This window comes from Ictalurus furcatus, chromosome 11 (genome assembly GCF_023375685.1).
Source record: "Ictalurus furcatus strain D&B chromosome 11, Billie_1.0, whole genome shotgun sequence".
NCBI classification, from domain to species: Eukaryota; Metazoa; Chordata; class Actinopteri; order Siluriformes; family Ictaluridae; genus Ictalurus; species Ictalurus furcatus.
In genome coordinates this window covers 27,963,643-27,988,729 of record NC_071265.1, presented here as the reverse complement: position 1 = coordinate 27,988,729, position 25,087 = coordinate 27,963,643, and the positions used below count along the sequence as shown (strand labels likewise).

The 25,087-nt window shown below is 38.9% G+C and overlaps 1 protein-coding gene across 2 annotated transcripts in view; it reads left to right on the top strand.

Annotated features, from left to right (window-relative positions):
• Positions 1–24,829, top strand: part of tgfbr3 (transforming growth factor, beta receptor III) — a 120,986-nt gene extending 96,157 nt beyond the window's left edge. Inside the window, exons 11-17 of one of the 2 annotated variants that reach the window (XM_053636861.1) lie at positions 1,152–1,274; positions 3,599–3,784; positions 5,526–5,795; positions 9,563–9,683; positions 16,332–16,367; positions 17,407–17,511; positions 20,201–24,829. In XM_053636861.1, coding sequence (XP_053492836.1) covers positions 1,152–1,274; positions 3,599–3,784; positions 5,526–5,795; positions 9,563–9,683; positions 16,332–16,367; positions 17,407–17,511; positions 20,201–20,319 — 960 coding nt within the window. In that variant the 3' untranslated portion in view covers positions 20,320–24,829. Of the gene's footprint in view, positions 1–1,151; positions 1,275–3,598; positions 3,785–5,525; positions 5,796–9,562; positions 9,708–16,331; positions 16,368–17,406; positions 17,512–20,200 lie in introns of both variants that reach the window. The other variant, XM_053636860.1, reaches the window with a different exon arrangement.
• The last annotated feature ends 258 nt before the right edge of the window (positions 24,830–25,087 follow it).

The window sequence follows — 25,087 nt, the reverse complement described above, 5'->3', positions numbered from 1 at the left end:
GACAAAAAGACAGAAATCAAAGAAGAATGTTCCCGAAAAAAATAAGAAAAGGAAATAAAAACAAGAAAATGTAAATGATGAATGGATTTAAATTTGCCATCAACGTTGATACCAGCACCAGAGTCATCATAATCATATCATACTTTTTTTTTTACAATGTAAATTGTAATTTTCATTTTTAAAAAAAAGTAATTTAATTATTAAATGAATAAATAAACACCGTACGAGCAGCAATGAAGCGGCTGGAGAAAATGTGTAGATGCATAAAAACAATAAAGTTACAAAATAATTTCATGCGGTTTAGAACTTTTTTTATTTTGATCATAAATCATGGATGGTATTTTAACAGTGTATGCTACCGTAGTTCTTGCTAACGTTTTAATAAACCGGCCTATATTGAATACTCTAAATGTTATATTATGTACTGCTCAGTCCTATCATTAAATGGACCCATAACTGCCCACACAGTGCAGCTCGTTTAAAAATAAAGACACCTGTAGGACAATCTAGACACGTTTTAAGTACAGAAAGAAAGACGATCAGGGTCAGCTGAGGCTCTGACTCTCTCCATCCAAGTTCTGATCCGATTCGCTTGTTTTCAGTCAGCTTAACTGAATCACTTCCTCGCTGATATCCTGTGATAATTCGCTGAGGAAATTTGATACAACGCATTTTAGCCCTGCTCCATTAGATCTGGGCAAACTCACAACTATTCCAGCTTTGGTGTGAACGAAGGGCCTAGAGGGCGATTAGTAATTGCGTTCAGAGCAAAGTTGTGGCCCAGGCTAAGCTGAGAACCATCAACAAGGTCTGAGCCAGTGGCCAAGCTCAGAATTTCATCTTGATTAGGCAGCATTCTCAAATCCTTCATCATCGCTGAACTAGTCAAGATCAAACTGATTCCCTTTATTATTTATATGCTTAGGATATCCACCATGGGACCAACAATGTCGAAACTCTCAAGCATTCCCATGTCTTTATCCAAGCTCGTATGATTTTGGAGCTCTTAACACACACACACACACACACACACACACACACACATAGGCACTATGTAAAGGAGACAGTATTATTCATGTGTCTAATTAAGGCAGATGGAGTGTGTCGAGGTTACAGTACTGCAGTGACTTACAAGTGTTTGTGATCAACAGATTGTGATCAGACAGTCGGACAGCAGGGACGGCAGTGGCTGGCCATCGGATGATGAAGACCTGGAGTCGGGAGACGTGCTGCTCTCGGAGAGAACATCATCTGGACGCCGCTCTACCATCTTGGTATGATGTTTTAGCATGGCAGTCAGTGTTTAAAGTTCGAGTACTGTATTCAAATGTTATGAATTCATGAGAAGACAATCCAGTCCTCAAGTACGTCTTTTTCAACCAGACCAGTTTAGTTCCGATTTTCACTGGATTCAGAGAGAGCCTTTATTTAGTCACGTGTGTGAATATTCCAGTGCATGGCGTAACACAGACATGATTTCATTTTTAATTTTTTTCACTCTGAGCGTGGAAATGTTTGAAGGAAGTTTTCTTAGCACTACTCGGTTTGCCAGTAAAATGTTTTTTTTTTTTTTTTTTTTTTCTTCCTCAAACCACTGAGTCACAGACGTCACGATTCTGCTCCCGCAGTTTTAATAGCGATCGTGTCACCAAGTTCAGTTGATGTTGTTTTCATCGGGTTCAGCTAGTTGATCCCTTCCATCTTCTGAGATTTGTAGCTCCTCGGCTCTACACCAGCTGCTTTGCTTTAATGCCTGAATAGAAGCAGTACTTAAAACTGCTTTAATCATTGACATAAACAACCCAGGCACTGTATCACACAGCTGTGTACGTTTCACCAGAAACGGAATCCATCCGATGTCATGCCACAGTATGCCATGGCATAACCGCATCTTACAAACAAACTGGTTTTACTCACAACATAAACCGCATATTGATAATGATATTTTATCTTTGAGTCTTTATGAGTCTTTATTGGTCACATATACATTACAGCACAGTGAAATTCTTTTCTTCGCGGTCAGAGCGCAGGGTCAGCCATGATACAGCGCCCCCTGGAGCAGGGAGGGTTAAGGGCCTTGCTCAAGGGCCCAACAGTGGCAGCTTGGCAGTGCTGGGGCTTGAACCCCCGACCTTCCGATCAGTAACGCAGAGCCTTAACCGCCAAGCCATCACTGCCGTATTGCATCTGATGGTTGCTTGGTGGTTGTTCGGTATGTTTATAAATAAGGGTTTTAAAGTACAGAGCATTATGTATTATAATTTATACCATGGTCTGTCTGAATACTCGATTCTGTTTGACTGGAAGGCGTGCATTCAAACCGTATAATACACAGGTAGTTCCAGTCGGTTTAATCACTGTTCTAAATTAATGCGCTGCCTATAAACACCTGTAACCATAGTAACATACAGTCATAGTTGCATACAATAGTTAAACTCGCAGCCTCATTATTAGTAGAGACGCGGCACAGATGCAGGTAATTCTCTCGAATAACTGTAATATAATTCATTCAAATAAATGTAGTCTTGTCGCACTACTTTATCTCTGTGTATGATTTAGAGCGGGTAGAATTTTAGATCTACCGACCCGTATGTACAACCCCAATTCCAAAAAAGTTGGGACGCTGTGTAAAATGTAAATAAAAACCAGAATGCAGTGATTTGCAAATCTCATAAACCCATATGTTATTCACAATAACATGTTTCAGACTCATGAAACTTGGCTGTTGTTATTGTTGTAAGCTGTACAACACCACATTAAAGAAAAATGCGCAATATATAGAAATATTCTAACATTAGTGGTTCATTCTAGGATTACGGATCATGTTTCAGAGTTTCCAGTCTGGCTTCTTTTGCATTTCAGCATATAGCTGTCACTGTTGTACAGCTTTAGCCATAAAAAGGCATTATCTGTGTAATCCAGGTATTCTTTCATTGTCATGCATAGCAATTGATGTATAAACGCCTTTTAAATAAACTACATTTCCCAGACTCCTCCAGTGCTAGTAAACACAGTTCAAGGGCTCAGAAGAACTTTCATGTGTTCTCACAGTGGCTGTGTCTGAACTTCTCTCGACCTGCTGCTCTGGACCACTGCCACACCTCCTCTGTCCTCCCTCTCTCTTTTATACACACACACACACACACACACACACACACACACACACACACACACACACACACACACACACACACACCTTGTCCACCATCTTTTTTTCTACCATCTTTTTTTCCACCATCTTTTGCAACCCAATCAAATGTTCTTATTAATATGACTTGTGCCAGACCTTTTGCTTTTTATGTCTCTGTTCAGTTCAGTGCAGTTTGATTCAGTTTAATTTAATTTAATTCAGTTCAGTTCACTTCAGTGAGCTTTACTCTTTAACAATTACAGCGGTTTCAGTATTGCCAAAGAATTAAGATGACAAGAAATTTTTATTCATTCCTCCCTCTATCCCCCTGTCAAACTTCTCTCTCTCTCTCTCTCTCTCTCTCTCTCTCTCTCTCTCTCTCTCTCTCTCTCTCTCTCTCAACATTTTGCAGCCCATTTTGTCGCTATCTGATGTTCTTACAGTATCCCTCTCTGTCTCCATCTCCAGTTTAACTGCACGTACCATAAGGCTCAAGATGCTCGTCCTCACTTTCCCTGGTCTCAACTAGAAGTTCAACATGAGACTGTGGAAAACGTGACCTTCAGCATGGAACTGTACAACACGAGCCTGTTCCGCCACCCACATCCTCCCTCCTTCATTCAGGTCATGGACAACAAGCCCATTTTTGTGGAGGTAAAATACAGAGATAATACAGTAGTTACAACACACCTTCTGCATTCCACTTCTTTAAATAAATTCAGTTTACAGATGCTGTTAACTTTATTACATCGACGCATCATCGTAATAGTAGAATGAGTAATAAATTCATTTTTACAGCTGACCATTTTAGGGCAGCATTATCTGGTTAGACAAACTGCAACATATACACACTTTATTATTATTATTATTATTATTATTATTATTATTTTAAAACAAATATCTGATTAGAAGGATCACTTCAGTAGAATAAAGTATTAACACTGCTACACTGAAATTTTGTAGCAGATTTTAAATGATGTACTGCTTCTGGAAAGAATGATTTTCGCAACATTTATGTTCTAAACTTGTATAATTTAATTCTGATTTCATCATCATGATCATCATCATCATGTACCAGTCACATTCCAATTTCATACATCTCTTCTCTGTGTTTACAGAATGTGGAAAAAGATGTAAAATATTTTTTTTTAAATGGTTTAATTATTAATAGAAATATCATAGGTTTAATATCTAAACATGCAATTATTCATTTTCAGAGAGAGCTGTCGAGTTACATCATTGCTATGACGTCATTATTGAGAAACAGAATCCGTGTGCATGCTTTGTCCAGTCTGATGGTAAACATGTTCAGCTCAGGTGCTGAAACGAACAGCTTTCATACAAGCACAGATAATGTGTCTTGTTTGTGTCTCATTTATTTTTGTGTAAAAACCCTTTACAGTTTTCAAGCAATTAGAGCAGGAAGGTAGAGGAAGAGGGATCATTTTGGGTTTAAAAAAGAAGAGCTCTGTGGTTTGGAAGTGGAAATATGCCTTTGAATCAGCAAGAAATCTCATGAGTTTGTGATTCTTGGAAGTGAGGAGTCTTGAACATGTTCCTTCAGAATGTTTGCATCCATAACCCAAATGGACGTGCGTGCGTGTGCGTGCGTGTGCGTGCGTGCGTGTGCGTGCGTGTGCGTGCGTGTGCGTGCGTGTGCGTGCGTGCGTGTGCGTGCGTGTTAAACATGATCAGCTGTAGGACTGGACGGCAGTATGACTTAGTGCTTCTGAGCCATAAACAGCTGATTCATCAACTCTTTGAAGACGTCTGTTTTCTGTATCACTCCATTTTGAGAAAGAACACTGTGTCCATCCTGTTCACCATCACTCTCTTTCTGTCTCTTTCAACTTCAATTCTGTGTGATTTATTGAAATAACCGTATTAGGGTACAGTGTGAAATATCAAAGAACACAAACACCATCCATTTGGAATGGATTTGAGGTGCGTGCGTGCGTGCGTGCGTGCGTGCGTGCGTGCGTGCGTGCGTGTGTGTGTGTGTGTGCGCGCGCGCGTGTGCGTGCGTGCGTGTGTGCGTGTGTGTGTGCGTGCGTGTGTGTGTGCGCGTGTGTGTGCGCGTGTGTGTGCGCGTGTGTGTGCGCGTGTGTGTGTGCGTGTGTGTGTGCGTGTGTGTGTGTGTGTGTGTGTGCGTTTGAGAGAGATTTTTCCTGACACATTTTCTCATCCTTTATGAGCCTGTTTCTCACATTGCCCATGCTGTGTTGAGTCTGTAGTCAGTGTTTGTTAGTTGGTGTAGTGTGTTAGTGGATGGAAGTGAGCTGCTGTGTCATGTGACTGCTTTCTTTGCACAGCTCCTGGCTTTGATTGGCAGTACGCTCACTGCTTTTTAGATGTAATCAATAGTCAAAATGGAATTCTCATCCTGTCTATGCAGATCTCAGCCACTAAAGCAGACCCGGATCTGAGCTTCATGATTCAGACGTGCTTCATCTCTGCAAACTCTAATCATGAGGTGCCGTCTGATTACGTCCTCATTGAGAACATTTGTCCTACGGATGAGTCTGTCCGCTACTACCATCAGAAACTGGACATAAAGCGCTTCAGCTTTGACTTCAGGTCAAAGTTCACTGTACCTTTGCTGTTCCTGCACTGTGAGATGTCCGTCTGCTCTAAGAGACACAACATGCATTCGGGACTGCCAGAGGTATGGAGCTTTACTTTTCCTCAATCATCTCCTGTCCTCTACTCTGCTCTCCTCTCCTCTCCTCTACTCTGCTCTCCTCTCCTCTCCTCTCCTGTCCTCTACTCTGCTCTCCTCTCCTGTCCTCTACTCTGCTCTCTTCTTCTGTCCTCTCCTGTCCTCTACTCTGCTCTCCTCTCCTGTCCTCTCCTGTCCTCTACTCTGCTCTCCTCTCCTCTCCTGTCCTCTACTCTGCTCTCTTCTTCTGTCCTCTCCTGTCCTCTACTCTGCTCTCCTCTCCTGTCCTCTCCTGTCCTCTACTCTGCTCTCCTGTCCTCTCCTGTCCTCTACTCTGCTCTCCTCTCCTGTCCTCTCCTGTCCTCTACTCTGCTCTCCTGTCCTCTCCTGTCTTCTGCTCTCCTGTCCTCATCTCTCCTTTTCTCCCATCTCCTCTCCTGTCCTCTACTCTGCTCTCCTCTTCTGTCCTCTCCTGTCCTCTACTCTGCTCTCCTGTCCTCTCCTGTCTTCTGCTCTCCTGTCCTCATCTCTCCTTTTCTCCCATCTCCTCTCCTGTCCTTTCCTGTCCTCTCCTCCGCTCTCTTCTCCACTCCACCTTTTTCCTTCTTGTTTTTCTTTCCTCCTTAATCCCTTTCTTTCTCACTTCCTTTTTCTTGTCTTCCTCTTATCTTTGTTTTGTGATGTTTAATGCTTTAGCAAACTAAAAGTCTTAGTCATTCATTAATTTTTCTCACTCAGTCAAACTTACATTTATTTTTGAGGCTGAGTTGATTTTCATCAGAAAACTCTGCTGGAACCATAAATCACCTTGCAAATGGTGACGACTCAAAAACATTTGGTTGAATTTTACTGTACACACCTAACTGGCCACCTTTCAGTAGGGTTCCTAGTGAGAGCAGCAACACTTTGGCTCCGTCACACGCTGCCCTCTTGACTGCCCCATTCATTCCGAGCATTTGTTTTTCACGTCAGCACCCTGGCACTGGTTAATCCTCAACAACTGCCAGAGTCAGCCCTCTCTTCACCAGAGCGGGACATATAAATCTCAGCGCTAAACTCGCTATTCATCTCCCTCTCTTAATTCCATCTCCATCCTTTATCACGGAGTTAAATACTGAGTATATTCTGCTCTGTTTCTTCCCAAAGATAATACATGTTCGAAATAAGAGCTCAATTAACGTTTCCTGAACATAGTTAATCCTGTTTGAAATGTGTGGGATTGCAGCAGTTTTTCTCCTATTTTTGAAATTCTGCTCCTTGAAAGAAAACCTTAATCAATATCGAAATATTAGCTAATAGGTTCTTCTCTCATCCAAAAACTGATCCAATCTCCACTGCCCCACGGGTGAAAGACCTAAGTGTGTGACTTATCTCACTTAAGTATTAGTTGAATAATATGGTGATATCAGTGTGATGAGGGCAGCCATCTTGGATGGAATCACATCCTTTTTAACACAGTTGACATAGTTTTTTTGAACGGCACCTGCACGTGTCTGAATGATTTACCTTATTGTATTTGACCTTCTATAAACTGACCAGTAAAAATAACCTCAGGTAACACACATCCTGTCAGAATGGATGTGTTGGTAAAGATTCCATTATACCCTGTAGGGAAGTGAGGATGTGCATTGTTTTCTTGAGTATAAAGACACTCCAGGAAGTGCGGCTCTTATTGGCCAAGTTTACACTGTAAACAACAGTGAAATGCAGATGATGCTCGTCAGAGAAGTGATGCTTCCAGGGGGGTTTTTAGGTAAGTTAAGGTTTTAGGTTTAACCTAATGATATGTTCTAATGATCAAGAGCAACTTGCATGGCCACAAGCCCTAAAAGTGCTTATAATAAAGTTGATGTATTAAAATGAGTTCTGTAAACATGGACCTCTTAGTGGGACGACCATTCATACATCATGAAGACCTTCCAATCTCTCTGATGTATACAGAGTTCACTTATCCAAAGTAAATTGATTCTAATTACTACAGATGTCTAGCAACATTACTTAACAGACATACAGTGAGGTCCAAAAGTCCGGTGAGACCACGGTGAAAATCGGGGATTTAAAAAAAAAAAAAAAAGGAAATGAACCGAAAATTTTCGAATTTTGAAATGTTTAAAGCAGAGAAAGTAAATATTGCGCTATTTCTAGGTCCCTATTTAATTGTAAGAAAAGGTGTGATCTTGACCATGTTAACTGCTTTGTACAAAAGGTCAGATTTTCCTCATGTCTAATCTCTTCTATTGAAGCATGTGTTCAGACGACACTCTGATGGATTTGATCTAAAATGGATCATAAGGTTTTGTCACTAAAGCAAAAAGGGAACATAATTAGAAACTCTGAAATTCATGTAAATATGTCAAATAATCTACTTTTCATTCAAGTTGGCAATAATATAATTTGTATTAAACTAGAAGCTAATGTAAAACAGAGGCATTTTCACTAGTGGCCTCAGACTTAGATATGTATACGAATATGTGCAAAAGACTTTTGTACACAGATTTTGTAATTATACAGTCAGTACATTTACATGGACAACAATAATCCGATATTAACCCGATTAAGACGATACTCTGATTAAGAAACTAGCATGTAAACAGCAATTTTAATGAGCTTAATCTGACTAAAGTCATACTTGGAGTAAACACAAATGGAATTAAGACAAGTGGAGTACTCCTGTTTTAGTCGCATTATCGACGTGTATTACAGACATGTACACACCTTAATCACATTAACGTCGTGTGGGAGTTTTCACTGCATTTTGCAACAGGACACGTACACACACGGCAGTGCTCAACCGTTTGACGGTAAACAAGAGAGCACGGCTGCGTCCGAAACCGCGTACTTACCTGCAGTGTGTGTAGGTGAAAAACATGTATTTCAGCTACTGTATAGTAGGTAAATATGCGGTTTCAGACGCAGCTCACGGCTTCAAGCAGTCGTCTGTTTGCACTTACAGCATGACAAATAATTTACTGCACTTGAAGCTTTCATAAAATTAAAAAAAAACACACCCAGAACTGTATACGGTCCCATAACGAAGACCAACTGTATGTCAATACGTGAAACTCTGGAGGGAACGTCAGACGGCGTGGCGTGGGGACGTAATGACGTGTGCCGTTAATCAATCTATGTTCTATAACCGTAAAACGGGATCTAAAGGAATATTCTAAAAGCAATTCATGTAAACATCTTAATCACAATATTGTCTTATTCAGAATAAGGTCAGTAATTAGATTACTGCTGTCCGTGTAAACGTAGTCAGTGATACAGTGATAAACCATTACATTTTTAGACTGTTATTACACTGTAAAAATTTCCACCATAAGACCCATATTAGTAAGAACACAGACGTGAGTGATCCTTAATTATTATAACATTGAGATATTCTTTATTCCTCTAGAAACATTTGTCTTACATAGAACAGAGTCCTGTATGGGTTGTGCATGTCACAGCTGACTCAGGTTAACCTCAGTGAGTGAGTACAGTCAGGATCAACAGAGCAGTGAAATGTTAAACAGAATCATGTGTATATAAACTCTTCAGATCTTTTTTTTTTGCTCCATATTTATTCCATGCATGCCTTACGTCCGTTTTTAATCTAACCTCCTGACTAAAAGGATCAAACATCAAATAAAATGACATTTCTGTTCTGTGTTAGGGACATGTGGTATTTTTCATTTCCTGAATACATGTGATGATGCTGTGTTGTATGTTGGGGATCACACTCAGATTACAGACGTGTTTTTTTTCTTTCCCTTTTCTCCCTCTTCATGCAGTGCATGAATCCTAATGAGGCTTGCACATCTGTCAGTGGGGATACCATCATCAAAATGATGATGAACAGCAAAACCTCCACAAGACCACTGGTGGTCATCAGTGATGAAGGCATAAGTAAAGGTGATTATGATGAAAAAATGCCTGGTAAGACTTATTTAGATAAAGGAGGCCATAACATGTCACAAAATAAATAATGTCTGATTAATTGTAACACAAATAGCACTTGGCAGCTCCCGGGTTACATCTTGTTACATCTTCAAAGCCTTTGTTTTTCTGCATTAGCTTCTCCCTGTTATTTGTAGCTTCTGTTGTGAACTATTAACTGAAAAAGAAAGAACGATATTGGTATTTTTACCTCAGCACCCTACTTTCACAAACCACAAGAACTGAAATGATTGCTTTCCCAAAGTTTATTACACAGCAACTGACCAAAAGGTAGCATTTCTACACACAATTATTATCGCTGTAGTTTCTGTGGTTATGGTGAACAGTCCCATGTTCAAATTAATGATACCAGACCTCATATTATCTGATTTACAGCAAAGTACATGAGAATGGAAACACAGTTTCCAGTTTCTAGCTGTGTGAGCTCATGTTGCTAAGCTACCTTGGTGGAAACAGTGCATTTGCTGATTATGCTAAGTTAACTAGTTGCACTTTTAAAATTACTACATGATGTATCTCAGTTACCTTACCACTAAAATTCAAGCTTATTTTTATCTAGCTGTAATTACCACAGGATAAACTTATCTTTCCACTAATAATTCACTCTGTTAGTTTAGATTGCTAGCTGTATTTATCACAGGATGAAGCCAAGTTACCTTACAGCTAGTAATTCCTTCTGGTAGTTTAGCTACAGTAGCTAGTGATTACCACATGATGAAGCCAAGTTTAGCTTGCTAGCACTATTTATCACGGGATGAAGCCAATTTTATGTACAGCTAATAATTCATTCTGGTAGTTTAGCTAGCTGTTACCTAGTGGTCTTATCCCTAATAATTCACCCTGTTAACTTAGCTGGCTATGTAGCTAACTATAATTATAAGTGGTAATTAAGCTATCTTAGCAGAAACAATTCCCCCTGAAGTTACATTTGCTTGTCTTCGCTAACTGGGTCCATCTCTTGAAAAAATCAGAACAGACCTCATTATTATGCCTTGACAACAGTATTACTGATTTATAACATTTCAAATGAGTCTTTCTTGGTTCTTGCGTTCTTCTGTAACAAACTTGTTTTGGACAGAGACGCATGACGTCAAACGAGTACAGAAGAATGTGAGGACAAAAAGGAACACATATTGAGAAACAGGCAGTGTTTGTGAGTGGGGCAGATATATCACAGAGTTCCTGTCTTGTCATGGATCATGGCACATTACTACATCTGGAGTGTGTTAGTGTGTGACAGTGTATTATATTATGTGTTTTATTATGTGTACAGCTCCAATTTCAAAAAAGTTGGGATGCTATGTAAATAAATATGCTATGTCTCATAAACCCATATGTTATTCACAGTAGAACATAGAAAACATATCAAATGTTTAAACTGAGGAAATGTACCATTTTAAGGAAAACATAAGGTAATTTTGAATTACCTCTAAAGAAAAAAAAAAAAAAAAAAAAGTTGGGATGGGGGCAAAGTAAGTGTTAATAAAAAGAAACAGCTGGAGGTTAATTGGCAACAGCTCAGTAACATGATTGAGTATAAAAAAAAGTAGATTCTGCCTCTCTAAGATACACTTTTTATACCAATCATGTTACTGACCTGTTGCCAATTAACCTAATTAGTTGCAACTGTTCCTCCAGCTGTTTTTTTAGTAACATTTACTTTTCCAGCCTTTTGCTGCCCCCGTCCCAACTTTTTTGAGACGTGTTGCAGCCATCAAATTCAAAATGACCTTATTTTTTTTTCTTAAAATGGTGCATTTCCTCAGTTTAAACATTTGATATGTATTTTATGTTCCATTGTGAACAACATATGGGTTTATGAGACTTGCAAATCATTGCATTCTGTATTTATTTACATTTTACACAGCAATCCCAACTTTTTTTTGGAATTGGAGTTGTATATGTGGGTGTGTTTATTGAATGAACTGTCCATGCCGTGTGTGGTTGATTAGAAAAACGGAGCAGGGGGCCCAGCGATGCTGATTTGTCTCGGTCAGAATGGAAAAGCGCAGTTGGTTTCATTTAGCTATCCTCAGAGGCAGTCCTCTTCCCGGTACAGCAAGAGGGAGGGATACAGTGATGAAGTGGGAGAGAGTGGGATGCTCTAAAGGAACGGAGGAGTGTGTGTTGGGTTTGAGAGCACAGCCAGAGAAACACTTGACGTAATGCATAGTCATACATTAGGAAATGGAGCATGACAAACAGAAATTGTTTTATTGATCTCACATGTTTATATCTCATAGTTAAATGGTTATACCATCCTGTAATGTACAAGGCTGCTTTGTTGGTTGCCTCTTTCGTGACAGCCATGTTTTGTTTTAACCAGTTTGTCATTAAAACAAATGCCAGATATCATCCCTCCCTTGTAAAACTTCCACCCCACTTTCAATTAATGTGCTGATGTCTATTATTTTTAAAGTTCATCCATATGTAAGAAATACTACTATTTTCCATGGAAGCATTGTGCGTCAAAGCATTAATTACACTTAATTAAAATAGCATTTAATAGTTTTTTTTGTTTTGTTTTGTTTTGTTTTTAGCAGCTTGGCCTTTATTAAATTCCAAAACTACCAGAACAAGAGGAATTTATGAATTTGGTTTAAAAACAAAATGTAAAACTGCATTTCCAGAGTGTACTAGATCAGCTAATGTCTGGCTCCCGAAGATCACAGAAGATATCCCTACTTTATACTGATCTTAGACGTTATCTTCCCAAATGATCTTGGGGTGTCGGGTGTGTAAAATCCAATCTTACTCCTCAAAATCCAATCTCTCTGATCTACTCACTGCCCCAATTCAAAAATGATCAGTATTTATGATTCAACATTCTGTAGTGTGGGAACTGTTGTCCACCCAATTTGCTTTGAGCTGAAGTCACATTTATATGTGAGATCCCTTGCTTTGAGAGTCAGGATTCTTCACTGGATAGTGAGCATGATCCTAAAGTGTGTGGTGTTTTATTCTGGGAAAATCTTTTAGTATGGGGTGTTTGATGACTAAAGGACGAATCACAAGAAAAATATTTGAAAAAGCGTGAAATCTGCCGTTATATCTCGGGTGTGTCACATCTCACATGTGTGATAGTGACCGTTCTTTTTTTGATGGATGTTTACATAATGCCTGATAACTATTAAATGGTTAATCTTAACCACCATCCCATTGCAAAGATTTTACAGTTTGAACAAAGAATCAATCTTGAGTACAGAGTTCACCAAGTTGGCTTGGAGCCCTGATGTGACGTACACTTACACACGCATCCATTCGGTTCTCATTTTGCTCTACAGGAGATCTGGATAGTTGCCGAGAATCACGTCTTTATAATAATGACCTAATCTGAGCCTGGCTGATTTCAGCTTGCTCTTCACTCTTGGCCCAATTACACTGTGCTTTTGGAGTGCGTTTAGACTGAGCCAACTCTGAGTCATAGCACTGCTGAAGATTTCAGCATGCTAATCACCCATTTTGGTGCCTATAGGAAATGAGGCATGGTGACCAGAAATTAGTTTATTAACCTCACTCAGATCTATTTGATAAACGATGCTTGTGTGACTCTCGAAGTGACTTACAAGCCTTGTTTGTGTGGTTTTGTTCAAGCGGAGTGTATACTGGCTATTTTTCAGTACAAATCAGAACACACTTTCAGAAAGACTCCTCAGTGCCACACCTGCTGTACGCTAAATTGTGAGTTGAATTCTGTCTGAATAAGTATTACATTTGCAGAATTTTCAGATACTTTACTAGTGAAGGGATTATGTTTAATTTGCTGGAGCTGTGACCTCTCATTCCCTGGTGAGGGTTAGAAAACGCAAATATGACGTGGGCGTAATAAAAAAAAGTCTCAGAGCTATGCTTTGAAGACAAAGACATCTCTTATGCAGGGATGGCAAAGAAAACAGGCTTCTTTTGAAAAGGCCTAGCAGTTCATGCTGGATAGTATCCCAACGCTGGAGGCTGAATTACAAATCAAAGAAGGTCATTTGGGCATACTGACCAAATGCTGCTTTTACTGCTACATGATCATTTCTCTCACCTGAATATTGAAGCAGTGTTAGAAAATGGTAATGCTCATCTTAACACCCATATGGGAATCCCAGTATATCAGTTACACTTTGTATATTTAATGTAACCTTATACAACATATATCTGAACAATCGCATGTCTAGCAAGTGCTTTGAGTTACAACAGACGCTCGGGGAGCACTTTATTAGGAACACCTGTACACATGTTCTTTCACAATTTTCCAATCAGCCATTCATGTGGCAGCAGTGCAATGCATAAAATCGTCCAGTTACAGGTAAAGAGCTTCGGTTAATTTTCACATCAACCTTCAGAATGACCATAGTCTAGTCTTTGGACCATAGTATGTCCAGCAGGCTTGAGTATTTTGAGTATTTTACGCACAGAGGTCTCTAGACTTTACACAGAATGGTATGATCGTGGTCAGAGAAGAACGGCCAGACTGGTTGGAGATGAGAGAAAGGCGAAGTTAACTCAAATAAACACTCTTTACAAATGTGGTGAGCAGAAATGCATCTCAGAATACACAACATGTCAGACCTTGAGGTGGATGGGCTGCAAAAGCAGAATTCCACATCAGGTCCCACTCCTGTTATCTAAGGACAGGAATCTGAGGCTGCAGTGGGCACAGGTTCACACAAACTGGACAGTTAAAGATTGGAAAAAGACCAGGTGAAGTTTTGCCAATCTTCTACTGCCTAGAATCTGTCAGCTGTCTTCCTGTCAGCACTGAACTTGTCAAATCAGGCTATTCTCAGACTTCTCTCGACAAAATGTTTCCGTATGTAGACCTGCCATTTACTGGATGTTGTCTATGAAAATCCCAGGAGATCAGCAGTTTCTGAAATACTCAAACCAGCCCACCTGGCACCAACAGCTATACCACTGTCAAAGTAGCCGAGATCGCATTTTTTCCCTATTAACTTAAACTGTATCTGGATGACACGATTGGCTGATTGGATAACTGCATGAATGAGCAGTGTACTTGTGTTCCTAATAAAGTGGCGGGTGAGTCTTTCAATTCTGCATTAAATTAATGCTTAGCATTCTTATGGAAGGCTTGCTACGCTAGCAGTCATGATGGTTTACTGCCCATTTTTAAAAATGACTATAATACTGAAAATCCAGTGATGAAAACAAACGAATTCTACTAAGCATTACATTTTACTACGTACCTACATATGGATCTACCAGGTCTGACAGTGAGATTAAGAACTGTAGTGAAGGCTTGAGTTTGGGAAGTTATACAGTACTGAGTCAGTGTTAACAGGACAAAAAAAATAAAAAAATAAACTAGGCTACATCAGTTGAGCTTTCTGAAATGCCATTTCAGTGCTTGTAAAAACATGTCAAATATGTTTGCGATATTAAAACAACAAAGCAACATATATATATATATTTTCCAAGCAAACAGAATATATTGGGTCACATTTTATACCAGAAAATATAGTACTTTTCTCAAACACACCAATATTACAAGTCACTCAGATTTAAAGCAATTTGGTGAGTATAGTGCAGTGTAGGAGTGTTTAAACATTTAGCAAAGAAAAGAGTTTGGCCACCTTCTAGAGCTGGCTAGAATTCAGACATATTCACATGGCCTCACTTGTCATTCTCCTCCCTTCTTTCTCCACTGAGATCCAAACTGACCACAGAAGGAGGAGGAGAGAACAGAAAGAAAGTGTTTAAACTCTTGGTCAGAAACACTGACCGAGTCCTGAGTTGCATGGACCAATCCCCACAGCTCATGTCTTTATTAGAGCTGCTAGGTGGAGCAGAGCTGGGAGTTGAAATGTTTGGAGGAGTGAATAGACCTCTGTGCTCGTCTGGAGCCTTTTGTTTCCCTGCCTTTATGAAGCATTCCATAAATCTCTTGCAGTGATTCTGGGATTTCTTTGCTTGTTAAGATTCTAGTGTGCAGCATTGTGTTTTTTGAGTCCAGTGATGACTTCATTCATGCTCGTTGGATTTGGTGAGAAATGGACAGGACTTGACCACTCCCTTCTACTTGCCTGACTAAGTTCATGTACGGTCAGGCGCGCTAATGGCATAGCACTGCATTCTCCATATTACAAGATAAACAGGGAAGATAGGGTGTGTGTGTGGTGTGTGTGTGAGCTTTCCATGGACAGTCTGTCATCGGGCATCAGCACACATGAAAACCTAAAGGTGTTCCTCCCAGAATAGCTGCCTTTGTGCCCAGTTTGGGGCACTGTGCCAGGGTGACCCTGATGCCCGCAGCTACACAGGAATTATTGTGCAGCCTGATCGGAGATCATTAGAGCTAATTGGAGGCCTGAAACCCATCCGCTCGGATCGCCAAGCAAAGGAGTCGCTCAGGGGTTTGGCCTGTTCTCTGGAAAGAGGAGCTTCTGCCAGCTCTCATATCTCTGCAGGTTCCTGTGGGCTCAATTCCAAAGCACATGTGACTTTTGAGAGGAATGTGTGCCATCTGCTGTGATGAGAATGAAGCTCACCCTACTATATCATTGCAGTAGTTACTGTATGTGTTGACTTTAAATGTTGCGTTGTGTATTCTTGTGTTTGAGCCAGCTTTGTTTCTTTTCTTTTCTTTTTTTTTTCCAGAGTCCATAACCCACAAGCCTCCAGGTGGCAGTTCCAGTGAGTTTAAGTTCTCATCATTCTTTAAGGCTTGTTAGAGATTGTAGAGTAAAGTGGTACATGGGTTCCAAAAGTCTGAGTTCACTACCGAGAACGGTTTAATCATTCAGTGTGTCCACACACAACAGCAACAACAGCAGTGGTAGAACTTAGTCAGAGCTCAGCTTGATTCAGATGAGTCTGCTTCAAAGCATTTGGTCAATCAGACACCGCTGAATTGGAAGAGTTGTAAAAACATTAAAACATCCCTTTCAAACATCAGGGGGGAAAAAATCAGAATACGTGCCTCTGGTTTACCAGTTTCAATTTTAGGACATTAGTCAGTGATGGGTTAATAGGTCCTGTTTAAATGTCTAGTTCATGTAAATGTCTAGTTCATTGACACTTTATCACCAATGTTGGAATTTTATTAGCATTAACTAATACTGTTTCTGTCCTTGAAAGTAACTAGAAACCTGGGTTAAGTCATTGATTAGGCCTTCAGAATGGCTGTATAATGATACAAGTGATCAAACAGAAACTCGCCTAACGCCAAACACTTAGAAATAAACTATAAATGTCCACAATTGGTGAGCAGCGAAAGGCAGCACAGTGGCCTGTGTCAATAAAATTTGTAAGAGGACATATCCTGAAATGTGGTGCGACATCAGCAAGATGTACTTGCAAGGTTAGATGTTAAAGTATAAAAATATTAAATTCTGGTAATAGGTGCATACATGTGTTACTGTTTGAATAAATTTGCAAGGTGGGGGGTGGGGATCTTTAAAAAAAAAATGAAGCAAACTGCATGAACAGAATATTAAGTTATATAGTTAGATATATGAGGATTTCCCATGGCTAAAACGTGATTTGACTATGCAGTTTTAAATAATAAACATGAACTAAATAATAGTAAAAAAAGTCCACTTGAAAAAGCACTTAGACCATTGTAAGGTTTTGTACATTTTGTAAGCTTCGGATTTTCCTGAAATGTTTTTTGCAAGTGATTTCATGAATATTTATCAGTATTTGACATGCTATATTAATTCCTCTCTCATAGCTTCTCTCGTACTGGACACTCCGACTGTGGTGGGCATCGCCTTTGCAGCCTTTGTCATAGGAGCTCTGCTTACAGGAGCACTTTGGTTCATCTATTCACACACAGGTGAGAGTCGGCCTATGGTACCGCATCAGAGAGCTCACACACTCACACATCTGGCCTGGACTTTCACTGTTCATGCATTTCTAGCAGCAGGTTACAGAAGGTTATCATCCTGTCAAAACAGGAAATGGGGAAACGTTCCCATTTTGATCATGGAAAAAGCTACTCAGTGCTGACAGAATAATAACAATAACATAAAACCCACCGTGATGTAACTACTTCCTGTTTATTCGCTGAAACTTGGACACTCTTCTGTTTTCAGCCATTGGAGGTGGGCATTAATGGACCAAACGGCATTCTGGGATATTCTGGGTACAATAGAACCGGGGCTGGAATTCCCCTTGTCTGCTTCGAAGGTCTCTTTAGGCCTCACAGGAAAACATATATATATATATGTGTGTGTGTGTGTGTGTGTGTGTGTGTGTGTGTGTATATACACACACACACGCACACACACACGTGCGCGCACACACCCTGTACTGGATGCCAAGATTTTACCCCCTGGCCACCTTTCCCGCCAGGCGACCCTTACTGAACCCTTAAAGAAACAATCACTTTTAGACAGAGATAAATTGGCCAGTTTATGAAAATGCCATCAAATCTGTTTCCATCTTGGTGCATAAAGAGCAAGTCAGGCAAAACACGAATAAAATTTCACTGGTGCACACAGCAGTGTTCAATTAACACCTAAAGTATTGAATGATCTCTTTCAGAGTTTATTTGTGTCCTATTGGACATGACTACACTCTGTAGGTGTTAATTCACTTGAATAAGAGACTGCAGAACGATGGAAAAAAGAGCGTTTGCTTCAAGTAGGAGTTCAATCATCACTTAACTTGATTTTAAAGAGACATAAGACAATAGAAACCAAGAGAATGGACTATTGGCTTTTCCTTGTACTATAATGAGACTTTGTGCTGCGGTTCGTATGTTTTTAGCACCACATGGTAGCACACCTTCCCAAGGTATCACAGCATATCACAAAAACATTACAAAACATATGCACAGTTTACTAATGCGAAAGTTATCAAGTCATTTTGCAAAGACACAGCACCTGCTAGGCAAAAGAAACACACCTAACAGAACGTCTTAGAACACTAAGAATGTGCAAGGGCAACAGTGTCTGTTTGAGGGGAAAGCTATGTTCAGAATGTGGAGGATGAAGCTGCTGCACTGCTCCAGAAATTCTCTGCATGATTCTTCACAGTGATTGATTAATTACAGTCGGGAGGAGTCACATCCGCAGTTGGCACGGTGCCAGTAATCCGCAGTGCCGTTGACCTGCTTCAACAGGACACTTTTGATAGTAGACCAGTTTTTTTCTGGGCCTGCTGTGTTTTTTTTTTTATTTTTATTTTTTTAAATTTTTTTTTACAATCTCATTTCACAATCAAACTAATAATAACTGCTAGTTAGCTAAGACTACAAGCTAATTTTCATGCTGATGTAGTCTTTTCATTGCTGAAAAGTCTGCACGTTGAGCTAAAATAAACGTGATATCAAGTGTCAGGGAGATTATATTTATCCAACTGTTTGCACTGGAACGTTTGGAGAACATCATGTTATTTCAACTTATAGGCTTCCTCTTGAGACTTAACGATATGAAAAGTCTTTTGCTTAGTCTTTTTTTGTAAAGATGACAAAATTAAAATGTTGCCCCTCCCAAGCCCTGTATCTCTCTATCGTAGCAGGATGTGTTCTCACATCATAACATCATGCAATGCATTTTATAAACAGAGAAGTATTAAGAACGCTCCTAAAGTGCTCTTGTATTATTCCCTATAGTGCCCTCCTTTAATATTGGCACCCTTGGTAAATGTTAGCAAAGAAGGCTGTGAAAAATCTTTATTTAAAAAAAAAAAAAAAAAAAATCTTTATATAAAAAAAAGTCTTTATTGTTTAACCTTTTGATCTTTTCTTAAAAAATTCACAAAATTACTCTGCTCTCATGGATATCCAGCAATTGCAAACACAACACAGGTTTACCAAAAAAAAAAAAACTTTGTTAAATATAGATGTGCAACAATTACTGGCACCCCTATGAATTCATATGAGAAACCTTCTGGGTCACATGGTTACCCCTTTGTAGTGATGGTTTTTCTAATAAGGGCTCTAAAAGTAATCAATATACCCAGTATAACTTCTCCCTGTTACCTTATATGACTGAAATTTCCTTAAAAGGAGTTGTTTGGAACGTGAACATTAAACCCCAAGGTTTTCTGGTTTTCCGAGCGGCCTAAAATATTACAGTTATCTTAAAGATGACTAAAACATGCGCAGATAATAAGCTGATGTTCTTTCCTCTAGCAGCAAAAAAAATCAACCAAATGCCAGAGTCTGAGTTTCAAAGTCAGAAATCTCACTTGGTCTCTTTTACTCTGACGCTCTATTTCTACATGCTCCCTGTATACAGCTGTCTTTCCATTTAATCTATATTTACATTTATTTATTTATTTGGCAGGCACTTTTATCCAAAGTGACTTTCAACTGAGGCAGAATCCAATCCAAGCACAAGGTTCAGGGTTAAAGAAAATGTTTGGCCCAAAATGAAAAGTGCACAGTGTTCAACCTTAACACAAATGTAGTTGATCAGTCAATCCATGTTTAGTGTCTGTTTTAGATCAAATAATCATATGGTTAATTGTTAAGTGTGTTATTTTTTTCATTCCCTTTTGTTACCCTTTTCCACCAGATGATCCAGCAGTGAGGCAAAATCTGCCAAGGTCTCCTCCTGTCTCAGAGAACAGCAGTGCAGCTCACAGTATCGGCAGCACTCAGAGCACACCATGCTCCAGCAGCAGTAATGCATAGAATACACACACACGCACACGCACACACGCGCACACACACACACACACACACACACACACACACACACACACCTCGCAGGCCTGGCAGGTCACCACATGGGGCTCCAATCGCAGACATTTTTCTTCAACATCATCAGTCTTGAATGCTTTCTGAAAGTAAAGCACTGAAAGAGTTTTGTAGAACATCACAGCTTGTAACTGGCTCAGTTTTCATCCTAAAATAGTCGGGAATGTGGAAAAGGTGAAGAAACAAAGCTTTGACAAAATGGGGATGAAAAACGGCGGTGAGGAACCAGGCATGAAAAACCCCCTACACCAGCACTTTAATGTTTGCCATATATGGTTGGAAACGTCTGTTGATAACAAAGCTTGTTTACTGCAGTCAGTCTTACGGCGTGGAAGCATCTGGAATATGACAGAATTGGATGCTGAGTGTGGTGTTGCACAATGTTTGGTGTGCCAAAGCAAGCGCAGTTCTGTTCATGCAAGATTTCAGCCAGTTCATAATTAATACAATGTCTGTCTGGTTTCAGAGCAAAAAATAATCCTGAAAGGAAAAAACTAGACCACATATTTGACACAAACTACTGCATTTTACTGCATTTACTAGACATTTATATTCCCTGTTCCAGTGGAAAAAGCTCTCAAGATTTTATTTTATTTTATATTCCACAGGCTGTGTTTCTTCTGTAAGACTTATTAGTACTGCCATAAAAGCATCACAGTCAAACCAGCACTTAATCTAAATATACATATATATATATATATATATGCTTAAAATATAAAATATATAAAGTATGGTCATGTTATTACACAACAGGCCCAAAATGCATTAACCTATTATAATAAATACTAGATCAGGGGATTAAAAAAATGAAAATAGCAATGACATTGCGTTTTCCATGTGGAATAGCCTTTCACGTGACATAAACATAACATAAACTGTTTTTTGGGGATAGTATTGGGGTTAGTGATGGGGGTTAGTATTGGGAGAAATTAGCAATGCTAAGAGGCTTTACCTCGTCACTTTCGAGACTAAGCCAGTATTCTACGAGCAACCTGTCAATAATAGGAGAAACTCTTATATTTTAGGTCTTATTAGAATTGTGCTGCGTTATTTTTGTAATTGAAAAGGTAAATTTCAGCAATATTTTGTCCTTTAGTGTAAATGTCTTGAAAGAGGTTTTATCAGATAATACAATTTATATATGGATGTATTGTAAAAATATATAAATGTATTTTTGTATATATAATTTCTATAAACAATTTATAATGAAAATGATATTATACAATTATTTTATCCTGAAGCAATCTAAAGTTTAAGCCAAGCTTATCACTTATTTTAATGTGTTTCTAATATAAGAATAGTATATGGATGATTCCTAAATAAGAAATCATTTAAAAGGTATTTATTTATTGATGCAAATGTGCAACAGCTGTATACAATGATTTGGCTTAAACAATAGAGCTTTTTTTTTTTTTTTTTTTTAAACAGATGTTTGGAAATGATTCTGTATAATCACAAAATATTTTAGCGGATCTTTCAGAAAGAGCTTTATATACACTGTAGATATCAAGAGGAGCTACAGGAATAAGAAGAAGAAGCAGCAGCTTAGATGTCATTATTGGTTGAATTTATTACAGACCTCCCCTATCTGACCATTCAGAAAGAGAGAGTAGTTTATTAACAGATTATATTATCTCTGTCATGACTTTTATATATTTTACGTGTACAGCATGCAATGTACATTTTTTGTAGAAATGTATAAAATAGAAGATGTAACTATAAGTAAATATCAGAATGATTCATCAGAAAGGTCTCCAGTATTAGAAACAGAACTCCCCAGTCCCCAGGGTTGAATTCACTCATACACCATTCATTTATGTACACTATCTACCCAAACATTTGTGGACACCTGACCATCACACCCCCCATTTGTGCTTTTTGAACATCTCATTGCATACGGAGTCCCCCTTTTGTGGTAATAACCTTCACTCTTCTGGGAAGGCTTTCCACTAGATTTTGGAGCATGGCTGTGGGGATTTGTGCCCTTTCTGCCACAGGAGCATTAGTGAGGCCAGGCACTGATGTTGGCTGAGGAGGCCTCGGGTGCAGTCAGTGTTCCAATTCATCCCAATGGTGTTTAGTGGAGTTGAGATCAGGGCTCTGTGCAGGCCACTAGAGTTCCTCCTGGCAAACCATGTGTTCATGGAGGTCACTTTGTAGACAGGGGCACTGTCATGCTGGAACAGATTTTGGCCTCTTGGTTTCAGTGAAGGGAAATGCTAATGCTACAGCATACAAATACATTCTATACAACTGTGTACTTCCAGTGTTGTGGTAACAGTTTGGGGAAGAACCACAAAATGCTGTGATGGTCAGGTGTCACAAACTTTTGACCATATAGTGTAGTTGGACACTAGTTAGAGAAAAAATGTTGCTCAATGACTTGTTCTCTGGAGACCTAAAGCAATACTTCAGCTGAAAAGAAAACTTTACACATTTCTTTTTACTCTGGATGTAGTCATCAGCCGAGACATATTCGGTTTCTGCACCATTAATCCACTAATCTCTCACCGCGCCAAACATGTAAATAATCCGTTCATATAAAAGCACGAGTCAGAAAGCCTTCAAACTAACATTCCAACTAACGTCTCCTTACTGTGTTGTTATTCTATATTTCCTTTTGCATTTCCATACAAGCCTTGTTTTATATGCCATTTATAGTAGGTGTCCGTACAAAGTGAAGCCAAAGCGATTCCCACCGTCACAAACGAACATGAATGTTGCCATTTCAAACATGCCTTAAGGCCAGATCACATACAGATGAAATTATTTGTGGAAAGAGGAGAGCTGGTTTGGCTTGGTTTGCTTTGTACACAGCATGCAGTGTTTTTATCTTCACGTGTGAAAGCTTCATAAACTCTGTGCATCTCATAACTGTGTCACTTGCTGCAGAATCTATAGAATGTATTTTATTTGAAAGCTTTCAGTGTGTGTAAACTTGTATAGATGTCTTCAAAACAGAGCAAACAGAGTATGAATATATAGATAGATAAATATATTTGTGTATAAAGGTATATTTTTGAGACCTAGAGCCAAGCTATGATTTTAATCATATACTGTGAATTTTTTTCAGCTTACTTCTGTAGATACAAGGATATGGGACAATCCGGAATTACACCGAGTTGCCAGTTTATTACATCCACCTACCTGCTGCACTGAAAATAATCCATTACCCAAATCATATCTGCTCAGTGATGGCCTACAGCGGTGTATTTAGGATGGTAGGCAGGACAGATGGAGGCTGACACATTATACGTACTACAGATGGACTACAGTCAGTAATTACAATCACAAAGTGCACGTGTTTAGTAGATTTATCTGATAAGCTGGCAACTTGGTGTTGATTTTTTTTTATTTAGTTTTTATTCCCGAAAGGAAAGTGTTTCCTGTGTGTAGCAATTTTGGGTGATAAACATATATATAGATATATATTTTTCATTTGTTTGCCATTGTTTTGTATATCAAACAAGCACATGGCTTCATGTAAACTCTATACTTACTTGTTGTCTGTGAGTGTGCACATGTAAATGAGTTTTTGTCACGTTGCATAAAACTTTAGAGATGATTTTGTCTTGAAAATTTGAATGGAGTATTATTAAGAAGTATTAACCAAACTTGTTGGGTTGGGTAAAATGCTGTGGTTTGCTGAGTGAGCCAAATTCCAGTTGGCCAATAACCTTTAAGGTGTATGCCTTCTTCTAAGACTTTCTCGTCCATGAAAAATGTGCCAAATTTCAGAAGCATTATAGAAGCAAAAAAAAATTTGTTACAGTAAGAAATAATAAAGGAGATTTTTTTTCTTTTTTTGAAATAAAAAAAAAAGAGTTTTATTATATTCTAATTGTTCTTACTGTATTTGCTGTCTCTATATTTTAATAATGAGAATTTCTATTCTGCTTGTTTAGGACTCTTGGCATAAAACTAATTCCCTGAACAACTACACTGTCATGTACATTGTGAAGTTGGAAATTCTTTAAAATACATATTCCACTGTAGTCAATCAAAAGCACCCTTTCCTAGAAGGCCAGATATGTGTTCATGTGTTTGAATTTGTCTGAATGTTTGCTGTCTACCTCATATTTGTCGTGTGTATGAGCTGTTGGCTTTGCTTGTATAAGTGTGTGTGTGTGTGTGTGTGTGTGTGTGTGTGTGTGTGCATACCGTATTGAGTTTGAGTAGTTTCATGTGCCATTCTCCATTATATATGCATTGTAAGAATCACTAAAAGCTGGATGTTTGTCATACCATATGTTTAGTAAAACTTAATGTGAACTAAAACATACTCAAAGCCTCTCTGTCGACAAATCAGGTCCGTCTGTTGGCTGTCATTTCTGATTGTATGTGAAGCTTTTCTTTTGTCTGTAAATAAACTGTGCTGTAAATATGCATGCTCTCTAAATGTTCTGTATATAAAAAAAAAATAAATAAAGTCTTATAATCTTCACCAAGCGTGTTTGTGCATCTGTCCCAACAAACTGTCCCTGTGTGGTTTAATCTTAATATCTTTAGGGAGGTTATTGGCTGTGATTTTTCATCACATTTTAAGTTTCAATAAATCTTCCTTCTTGTATATCATAAGCAACCATGGTGTTGTTAGACATTGTCTCTGAATGACCCACATTAACAGTGTGTTAGCATTGGCGCCGAACGCGTACAGACATTCGGCCCTTTCTAGGGCGAGGCCGTTACGGGATGTGAGCCA